At 41.1% G+C, this 11,508-nt stretch overlaps 1 protein-coding gene across 1 annotated transcript; it reads left to right on the forward strand.

The window, feature by feature from the left end:
- The first annotated feature begins 10,673 nt into the window (after window positions 1-10,673).
- LOC130194967 (LHFPL tetraspan subfamily member 3 protein-like) lies at window positions 10,674-11,075 on the forward strand. Its single transcript, XM_056416194.1, has one exon. The coding sequence runs from the start codon at window positions 10,674-10,676 to the stop codon at window positions 11,073-11,075; it is 402 nt and encodes a 133-aa protein (XP_056272169.1).
- Window positions 11,076-11,508: the final 433 nt, after the last annotated feature.

Raw genomic sequence — 11,508 nt, forward strand, 5'->3', positions numbered from 1 at the left:
AACCGCATTCCCTCTCCCTAAAAAAAAATCAATTTCTTATTAGAACTTCATCACCATCAGTGAGGGAATGGAACCGCGTTAAAATGAAGACAGAATACATTCACCTTTGTCACATATGATTATAGATGCGCTCAGGTTTCCTTCCTGTTGTTATGGAGGATTTTCTGCGGCACCGTCCTTCTTTCATTAGCTGAGCCTGTACTGTTCCTTCTCCTCATTTGAACCTTTTTGCTCCTTGTCTCTTGACAGTTTATTGCCAGGCTGTTGGTTCTATTTCTGTCCATTGCCACAGGCTATACATTCTGCATATTGTGCATGTACAGATGAAACCCGCATATGAAACACCTGCTTTTAACACGCACTACAAAACATTACAATCAGCATCAGGTTGTTTTCTTCACAGCAGTTTACTCTGTGGTTTCTTGACATTGGAGAGAAGAAATCCCTTCTAAAGCCTGGTGAATCATTTAGAAACTAAAGTTACCTGCTGGTGTAGCTCAACAACACCTGGGATTGCTTTTCTGTCGTAATAGATCTTTGTTTGTCCAACCAGATACCTCGTAAAAACGGTGTGAATCACATTCCTGATGTCCTTCAATGCTGCTGCTTGTGAAAAAAACAACTCTGGCTAAATGGGGTTCACAGAGACACTGTGTTATAGATGAGGCCAGGCCCGCTAATGTATCCTCCAGACAGTCATAACCACCCAAGGCCTGTGGCAGAAACATCCTCCTGTTGTCAATTTGACTCCTGAAACTGGAGCAGTGGGCCCCTCCCTGTCCCTGTCCTCGAGACTACCTCGCTGACAAATGGCTGTCGGTCAGTGATAAACTGACCAAGGCTACGAGAGACAGTAGACACACGAAATAAAAGCAACCAACATGAGAGACAAATAACAGTATGATACCCTCCATTTGCAGCCATCGCAGAGCCCCATATACAAAGTAACATACTGTTCTCGACAATCTTACACGATTAACAAAACAATTCCCAAAAAAAGCCTCCCATTGCATTAATATGCCAAATATAATTATGGAAATGGTGACTGATCACACATTAATTCATCCCTACCTTGATCCATCATTTCATTCATTTGTATATGTGTATGTAGGCATAAACCTCTCATTTCAGATCATGCAAGGTCGTAAAGGAGGGACATTGGGGTACGATATATTACATCAATTTTCGGAGATTATTTATGAGCTACTACAAGCTGTGGCCAATCTGTAGACACAAACAACTAAATGAGTGCATAAATATAGATGACATGCTCCGGGCTTATGGCAGGAATATACGACCCCCTTAGGCTATAGGTCCGTTTCTGTTTCTTCCCCCACCTTGAGCTCTGAGATGCATTTATGTATGGAACAGGAGTGGAGGGGGACGACAGTGAAGCTCTTTTCAGAGCTAGATGATCTGGAAAACTAGATGAGGGCAAATCAGCCTGTCGCATCAACAGTGGTATATTATATAGTTATATATTTAGTATATATATATATTATATATATAAAAGTCAGTGGTATATTTCTCAGAAGGATTACAGAACCATAGATGTCGAATCCTTTCCTTGCTTCATGTAGCTCATCTCTTGTCTGACATACAATAGCGTCAGCTGTTTACTTGCTAGGGCATGAATCACCTTCTGTAGTTCGTGGTATGAACAATTAAAGAAAGGATGCCAAATAGAGAGAAGGAATAATGTAATGTGTATTCATATAACATACATACACAGACTACACTCTACTATCCCCTTCATGTTATACAGCTCCTGGCTCCCATGTCTCACAGTCTGTCTTGATGGTTGCTGCAGCCTTGATGAATCCCATCAGATGCAGGGATATGTGGTCCAGACTTGATTTGTGGCAGTGAGTATTTTTTCTTTACACGTTACCATTTCACAAAACTGACCTTGACCTGGCTGCTGTTTGAAGAGCTGTGGAGCATGCTCTGTGGCTCGGGTGAGGGGAGACTCGCTGGTGGGTTAGATGACTGGAGGGGGTTCTAACAGGTTTTCCTGATGCATAACAAACTCCCTCAAGGCAAGAGACTACAAAGTACCGTCCACCTTTGGGATTCTGATCATTCCAGGTATTCACTGAATATGATTATCTCCTTGCCTTAAGATGAAACTTCTCCATGTAACATGTGTATCCACCTGACTTGCTCATTCTGACCACCTTCTCCTTTTGTGCTCCTTTTATTCCTTTTTGGGGGGATTTGTCCAATGTCAGAATATGTGTATTTTCCTATCACATTTCCCTCCATATTTATCCTTCTCATTTGGTCCTCCACCCAAGCCCTTTCCTATTATTTCCCTGTGTCGCATCATCTCGTGACTTGGGGTGTTGTGTCCTGCTAAAAGTTTACCAGTTCGTATTGTTGAGAAATGACTGATGCTACATTTTTCATGTGGGGCATTAAAAATTCAAAAGATCTGTTCCCCTTCTTCATTCTGAGACTCAAGAAAAAAAAAAAAGTCTCAATAATGTATGAGGGAAAGGTTTGCTAAGAAAAGGGAGCCGGTGTGGTGCGATTGAGCTGAGGGGAGAGCGAGGGGGAGAGAGGAGGTGGATGGAAGCGGGGATGATGTACGGCTGGACACAGCGAGAAAGATGGAGACAGAATGAGGGAGAAAAGAGTTGTTGACCAGTTGTTTGATAGACAGGAAGCGGAAGAAGGCATGTTTAAGTTTGGTGATCTGACCTGGTGTTGGGAAATATGTCTCTCCCTTGTGCAGCCTTTGTCCATGAGTGTACACAGCTGGCTGCTCCTGGTGCTCCGCTCTCAGTCAGTCACGCACAGCAAACGCAGCCTGTTTCGTCTCACAAAGCCAAACCTTCAATATACACACTTATGTACAAACACACACACACACAGCGCTCTCATCAACTCATTGAAACAGGGCATATATTTGTTACTATAAGAGAACATTGCTCAGGAGTCTGTTTGTCACAGAAAAATGTTAAACCAGCCGAAATTCCCCATTTCTAACATTCCTGAAGGCTCAACGCAGCTCTTGTGAGAGCCCTGTTGGATCGTGGAAACAAGTCATAGTGGGATACACTTAACTACACACAATGAAGAGGACTGACGAACATCAGAAGTTGTTTAACGGGAATTTGCATACGTGGAAGCAAAAATTATCACAGGTAAAAAAATATTATTAGTCTCAAAACTGTCTTAAGTGCCATCTCCAATTCCCTTCGCTATCAAAAAGAAAATGCACATGAAGGATCCCGGAGACATTCAATTTGAGAAAGTCTGCAAAGGACTTCCCTCCACATTATCACGGTTGCATCAAGAGCAGGAGAATAACTCCCAATCATGTTGCACATTAACGGACAAAATAAAAAATGCTGCACAGGCGCAGCAACAGAATTAAAAGGCGCAGAATCAATTTTAGACTATATACATTAAACTGTTGCTTGAAGTGCATCAAATACATTAGGACTGTTTAAGGCACAAAGGTAGACATACAATGAATGTCTTTGGAGATAAGCATTATTTTATAATGATTCTCTTGTATTCTGTCAACCAAAAGGAGCCTCTGGGTGACAAGGCCTCGCTCAGGATGCCATCTAGTGGTGCATCATAAGTATGGGGTCGGATCGGTCTCAATAATTGCAAATGCACACAGAGAGACTCACGAATGAAAACACGAAGATTCTCAATGAGCACAGAACAATTCACAAATATATTCAATTTACAAATGCTCGCAGAACGATTCACAGATACATTCAATTTACAAATGCTCGAAGAACGATTCACAAATACATTCAATTTACAAATGCTCGCAGAACGATTCACAAATACATTCCAATGCACATGTATGAGACGGATTTATGAGACTCCCCTGGCGTGGCTCAATCTGTCAATGCGTTTTTTTTAACATGGACCGATCTGTAGCCAATCAGATGTCCTCCCGCTTCATAAATCCGTGCGCAAGTGTGTAGCGATCCACAAACAAATGCAGTGCGATACACAAATAAATACATATAAATCCACAAACAAAGACAAATACACATAGAAATGCATACATATATTTGGGATTTTTCTTTTACATTTATATAAATCGTAATGTATTTACGTGTGCATTGGATGTATTTGTTCATCGTTCTGCGTGCATTTGTAAATTGAATATATTTGTGAATTGTTCTGTGCACATTTGCGAATCTTCGGGGGGAACTGTTCCGAGACAGGTCTAATCGGCATCAGCTGGTGTTGATGATCAATCAGCCCCAGCTGTAATTAATCTGTCTGTGTGTGTGTGTGTGTGTGTGTGTGTGTGTGTGTGTGTGTGTGTGTGTGTGTGTGTGTGTGTGTGTGTGTGTGTGTGTGTGTGTGTGTGTGCATATCTCTTCCCTATAAAGAGCAGTAAGAACCGAGACGCGGGAGAAGGAGCTTGGGCGAGAGGTCTCATCCGATCGCCAGTGTTATAGTACAATAAAAGGTTTTGTTAAAACATAACAATCCATGTTGCTGCCTCCATATTCAGTCCTATACTCACAGGGTAACAGAGAAGGCTGTTACATAAGTTATGATTAAGTTACAGAAGTTAAGTTGGTTGTTTTTAGGCCTTTTTCAGAATATCTTTGCAAAAGATAGAGAATAACACCAGACTTATACTGTCAAATATGTAGTGGCAAAACTATAATAATGTTCGAGTCAAATTCAATGAGTTTCTATTTTTACCAATAAATGCCAAGACATTTCCAGTAAAATGTTCTTCTCAAATAGATGATAGACTATTTGCCAATTTAGGCTCTCAAAACATTGTCGATAATTCTACCGAACACACAAAAACACATTGAGAGACACACACACACACACACACTTCCACTTTGTAATCAACAAATTCCGACACCAGCCAACACACACACACACACAATCCTGCCACTATTCAACAACCATTCTCATTGTGTAGATTTTGCTCCCTCTCCAGCTTTCATTTGGGTGTTTTATCGTTTGTTTACTGGTGGGTTTTATTCTCAGCGGCTCAGGAAGCAAAGTGTTGGCAGAAGCTCAGTTTGATCTGCGGTCTTGGTTTTGGAAATATAAAAACACTGCCATGTAATTACAATATAAATACATAAATATGAGTCCTCCTGACAGCGAGGGAAAATGTCAGCATTGTCATGGTAAACAGTCTGCAAGGGAGTGTTTGTGTGACTCAGTGGGGGTCACCTCTACAATCGACAAGCCTGAGTTTCAACTGGGAAATAAAAAGTCCGGAAACTTCCTGACAATCCAACCAGCCCTTTTAGGCATTGAGGCTGTGAGTCGGCACACAGCAGGCTGGTGGTGATTTAGCATTAACAACACCACAAGACAGTTTTGATGTTTAGGGAAAAAAGAAGAACAAAGTACAGATGACAAGGATTTGCCAAAAATAAAGATCTATACTAGTAGAGCAAATACAATCTGATTTGATTACTATAAGAATAAATATATTTGCCAGATTTCACCATTTATTTTCTTTGGGAACATTTAGAACACTGAGTTTTAAATTAGGGCTGGGATGAACATTGTACACAATAATAACAGATCTAGAGATAATCTAGATGAACATACATAAATATACATAATCTGAACTGGAGAAGACTAGACTGTGGGTTGAATGGTTGGATGAAAGCTGTAAAAAGCAGTCCAACATGTGATTTGTTGACAGAATTTTTTTGGGGATTATCTATTGTTTCAGTAATTTTTAAGGCAAAAATGTCAAATATTTGGTGGTCATTGCTTGTCAAAAGTGGGGATTTGCTGCTTTTCCTAATGAACTCCTCAAAAAAACAATTAATAAATATATGAATAATGAAAACAATGTGGAGTAGTTGGATCAGAAACATGTACAGGACTGTCTCAGAAAATTAGAATATTGTGATAAAGTTCTTTATTTTCTGTAATGCAATAAAAAAAAATGTCATTGTATATTCAAAGATACAGCAACAGTATATAGTACAAAAATATGTGTTTCGTTCCTTCAAATTAAATTTTTTTACACATCTGTTGGATGAACTTCTGGTTACATGTCACAGTTTGTTTGGGTTGTTCTCATTTAATTATATGGGATTTCAACAATTCACTCAACATTGTGGAATGGATCACTTTACTTTTCCAATTCAAAAGATTTAATTTACCCGGCCAGATTGCACATTTTAGTCCAGCATAGTGACATAGATTTGATGTCCTCCTCGTGAATGAAATACAAATCAACAGATGGTCAAACCCACATAGTTTTGCCATCAGCCATCACAGAAAAACAAATTGGGTCTTATCACAGGGTGTCTGTGGTGGAGTGAGTTGTGGCTGCATGGCAGCAAGACATTAAAAACAGGCACTGTTCCCAGCATGGAGAAGAAAAGAGACACTTTAGCCCACATTAAAAAAGTAATAAGTCCACAACAGTGGAGAAACTTTTAAACACATAATCACTTCATTCTGAAGGAGGAAACGACACACGGTTAAAAAGGGAAAGAGCAGCAAACCGAGGGAGAAAGAGAGGAGGAGAAACGCTTATCGAGAGAGCCGCCATTTAGGGTTGACATTTCTAAAAGAAAACTGTGTGCAGTTCCAAATATCTACTCAACTACTAGTCATAACCGTTATGTGCACACATAAAAACAATCCTTTACACAAGCACACACACACACACACACACACACACACACACACACACAGTGTGCCCGGAAAACAACAACCCATGCTTATCTTAACACACCCAGGCTTTCTCTCTTTGGCATTCACTCTGTCTTTCGCTCTCAAACATAAACACACTGACACACACAGACACACACTTCGCACACAAGCCAATCTTTCATCCCAAAATGTATGAAGGCCCATCTCTCTCATCCTCTTCCAACCATTCTTTCTCTACAAGTCTCGCAAGCACTGTTTCCTCTTCTGTCCCAGCATTGCCTCTAAAATCTCCCTGTTTTTTGAGAAAACATAGATCATTTCACTGCCACAGCACACACTGGGACTGTATCCTTTCTTTTCTCTGGCCTTGTCTCAGTCCAGTATCTTATTTCCCCTTAAATTATCTAGTTCAACTGAGAACGCCCCAAGCAAGTGTGACAATACTTTTCTCATGTGCTAAAACCTGGCAAAGCTAACTTAAATATATGTTTTTAATGATGTTAAATGATGGTACATAGGGACTTAGTAATAACTTCAATTGGTTATACCATCTCCATCCACTCTGGGTCACTGGGCATCATAATGCAAAAATACAACAGGAAAACTCAAGCTGATTCCCAAATACTTTTTTTCTCTTCTTTATTCTGATATCATACTGCACAGCACCGAGTTTAGTGAGGCTGCAATCCAGAGGGCACAGAGCATGAGAGGCATGGCCTTTAAAACTGTTCCTCAACTCTCACAGGGATCAGACAATAGATTACAAGAGATTAGTGACATCATTTGTGTGACATGATCTTTCAGTCTTGTCTTGTTCAAAACATTGTAACACAATATGACACAATTGAACATTTCTGGACATATTGTTAGCACAAGGAATATTATATGATAGCTTTGGTAGAGCATTACACGTTTGTGAGTCACCCTCCTCATATCCTCTGGCCAGCCTCTAACAGTCTAACGCTAGGTTACACTGACCCATGGTGGTCAGAATAAGTGATACAGTCACTGGGAATCAGGCAGGGATTTTGGGTGGTGTTTACAAGAAACGCGTGTTGAAACCTAAACATTTATGTAATCAATTCTAATCCACGAAAAATAAAATAATTAAAAATAAAAGCTGCCATTATATCTCTTCTGAAAGGTGGATATGTGACGTAAATGTATCATAACATAATGAGATAGAACCATCTCCAGGTACACAAGAGAACTATAATATCTAAAAAAAATGTGCTTCTTCATGTCTTTTTTCACCGACATACTTATTAAATCAGCATTTAATGCAAGTCCAAATAAACATATGTACTAGACAGACCTACAGACAAAGACTGGACATCTAACTATTCTTTAGAATGATGTAAAAAGCACGTATGAGATGTATAAAAAGACGAGGACGAAAACGATTTTGGTCATTAAATAGTTTAAAACTGTTTAACAATACATGCGATACGGCTGAGTGCAGCTTCCAACAGGAGCTGTCAGGAGAGATTCTTAAAGGAGGACAGCCGCGAGAAACTGAGCCGGTCAAGAATAAATGAGCTGGAGGAAAGGCGACTTGAAAAACAGTATTAATGGGAGAGTGAGGCAACTAACAGAAAACATGAAATGGTCAAAGCATTCAAGCTTCAGATGTGTACCTTCAGTGAATTATGTTTCTTTGGAAGTCACTGGACTATTTCTGAATTAGCCTTTTAAAGTGAAAAGAGTAAGGTAAAGAACATATATTTACAGGAACACGTGTACACTCCATAATAACTCTTTAAAAACTGGTAATACTTTATATTCAATTATGTTTGTTTGAGGCCTTGTTGTGTGGAGGTAGGAGTCAATTGCATTGTACTTCAAAACGAGGTAAAAAATAATAGACACACCTGTTTTGTGTTGATACTAATTGGCAACACGACTGTGCCCAGACAGTGCCCAATTATCTGGAACAATATTAACTTAACATAAATATAGCCTTACACATAGCATTACTTTTTTTACTTAAAAAAAGAAAACATTTTACAACTGTAATAATCAAATTACAACTGTTATTTATGTATAGCGTGATATAAAATGTAGGTTAGCTAAGATCAACTGTTAGCCCTCATTCAGGAATATCTGTAAAAACATGTATAGCAATATATATCATTTAAAATAAAATTAAAAGGTGGCTATTAAAGCAGGATGCCTGACATTATTATAATAACCTTGTTCCTACTCACTTGGCTAACCTCTTAGCTAACGTTAGCTGGCTAACTAGTGCTTTTGAGGTGTAATGTCGTAGCTAAGGTTAGCTCATCATCACGGAACAAAGGTCAACTGTCAAACTTTAGTCAAACTTTACAAAGTGAAGGTTTAACTCTTACCTTAATTTTGAAGACATTTTTGGAATCCTAATGACTCCTCTTTTTGTGATAAAATAAATTAGCTTTGCGTCGTTACTGCTAGTTTTCTTCCTGAGCTGTTACGAAGTTGTATCCAGAGCTGTTTAAAGAGAGAGTCGCATCAACGGAATTTTAAAAACTCTTGATTGTCACGTGAATCACGTGATTTTCTGATATTTCCAGGAAGTACTTGGTGGGCATTGTGGTTACGTGGATATTAGTAGAAATGGGTCCAAACTATCGACTGTATATGTACAAACAGTACATATATGTTTGTTATTAGTAGTCAATAAAATAATCGATTCACAACATTCGCCTCCCCACAAATGAGCCGGTGCCAGCTTTTTTACAAATTAAAACCAAATCATGAATTCCTTGCTTACATTTACACAACAAAGACAATTGTTATAAGTTGTCATTCTACCGTATTGCAAGTGAACAGAGTGACAATGGCAAAATAAAACAATAGAGGCAACAAACTAATTTCGCTACATAACAGTTACAACGGCAAAAAATATCCAAGGTAAGCATGCGTTGCAGTTTTTCACAAACAAAGACCGAATAAAGATTGGGATGATTAAATTTACGTCATCAAAAGAAAAGGAAAAAGTACCCACTGCCCAGTGGATGCAGCCTGTGTTTTTTCAAGTCAGCATGAGCGGTTTCATTCAGTGTTACGTAACCTCCTGCGGCAACAACGCATGCGCGCTTCAACACGGCAGGTATCTGACAGACAGACTGCCGAACGCCCGGTTTATTTGACCGAATCTCGCCACTTCGGCTTCTCTTCAGCATATTCAATACATGTTGTCAGTTCGTCGTCGTTGTTGTTGTTGTTGTTGTTGTTGTTGTTGTTGTCGTTGTCGACGCAGCGTTACCCAGAGGGTGTGCGCCCTCTGTTTACACGGACAGACACGCGCGCATCTCGGGCTGCCTCTGCGCCTATACGGTCCGTGCCCCTCCCTCTCTGACATGCCATCATCACTAACAGCCCGTAGTTGCTGTCAAAAAACAGTTAATACATTCACGTTTAATGATCGTAAATGTGCAGGGAGGGGGTCGTCGTGTGTTGTGTTAATGATTATAGTGGCTGGCTGCATTCAGTTGTAAGTGCATGCCAATAATGTGTCCGTTAGGGCGACCCCATCCAGAGAAGTACACAGGACTTTTGCTATTGTTATTTGGGGTTGTCTTACATTCGAGGGGTGAATAATACATCTCTCTTTCGCTTCGAGGTTTTTTCTTCTTCTTTTTTTCCAAGGGCATCCGTGAGCGACGCGGTGCGGCATATGCTCGTCTGACGGCTAGACGGAGCCAGAGGGAAGGAGCTCGTCTCTGTTCCTGTCAGTCGACGAGTTTCCAGAGTTATCGGTCGCATCGAGGGTTCGCGCGCTCTTCTTTAACTCCTCTCTGTTCACCGCCTGGCTTTAGGATGCGACGTCACGAGCTGCTCGCGCCTGACAGATGTTGCTGTGCTGCAGTTGCACGGGCATAGGTTTTCTTCGCTGGCTCTCGCTGTGGTTTTGCTTTTTTTTGGTGGGGGGGAGCGATGATTCTGCAAAACGGTTCGTGAGATAGATGCTAAGTCCTCGCTCTGTGCTCGGACATATCGCAACACTCATTTAGTCTCCGGGATTACATAAAATGATACCTGGATCTGCCGCATCAATGCTACCGTCTGCAGAAGCTGCGAAATTGTACCAGACCAATTACGTCCGCAACTCCAGCGTCATCGGACTTTTATGGACCATCTTCACGATCCTGTTCGGTATTGTGAACGTGATCATCTTCTCCCAGCCCTACTGGATCGGGGATGGCGTGGATACGCCGCAGGCCGGCTACTTCGGCCTTTTCCAATTTTGCATCGGAGACGGCATCGCCAGAGAGCTGGACTGCGAGGGGACCTTCACTGAGTTCGCCGATATCCCCTCCACCGCGTTCAAGGCCGCCTCCTTCCTCATCGGAATGTCCATGATGCTGATTGTCTCCTGCATCGGCTGCTTCAGCCTCTTCTTCCTCCTCAGCACCTCCACCGTGTACAAGATCTGCGGCTGGATGCAAGCGGCATAAGCCTGCTATTGGTGGCTACAGGGCTGAAGGCCCGGGAAAAGAGGCTGGATATTGTTCGTAGGGGCTGCTAGGGGCTGGGGGGCACGAAAAAGCAGGCTATGTACATTGTTCTCGTATTCACAACATGTAGGGGGGCACGGGTATGACAGCATTGCACCGTTATTTACCTAGCAACAGCAAACAGTTACAAGCTAATATTATCTCAAATGAATTGTTGAGCCCTGGAGACACTATATCTGAAGTGTGTAAGGGTGATACGGTTCTTGGCATGACACGTTTTGGGAATCCTTGAAGTGGTTGATTGATCAGTTGATGAGATAAAGGAATTGTCAGTGGGTGCAGCCAAAGAGAGAAGATAAGCAGCAGACAGTGTCCAGCATCTCTCCTGGAGCTGTCAGCCAACACTGCTGAGCACACAGCGCTGTCCGTGGTG

Source organism: Pseudoliparis swirei, chromosome 6 (assembly GCF_029220125.1).
Source record: "Pseudoliparis swirei isolate HS2019 ecotype Mariana Trench chromosome 6, NWPU_hadal_v1, whole genome shotgun sequence".
In the NCBI taxonomy this organism is placed as follows: Eukaryota; Metazoa; Chordata; class Actinopteri; order Perciformes; family Liparidae; genus Pseudoliparis; species Pseudoliparis swirei.

Bases quoted from the DNA above. Each gene is read 5' to 3' on its own strand.
- LOC130194967 (XM_056416194.1), top strand. From the start codon at position 10,674: ATGCTACCGTCTGCAGAAGCTGCGAAATTGTACCAGACCAATTACGTC.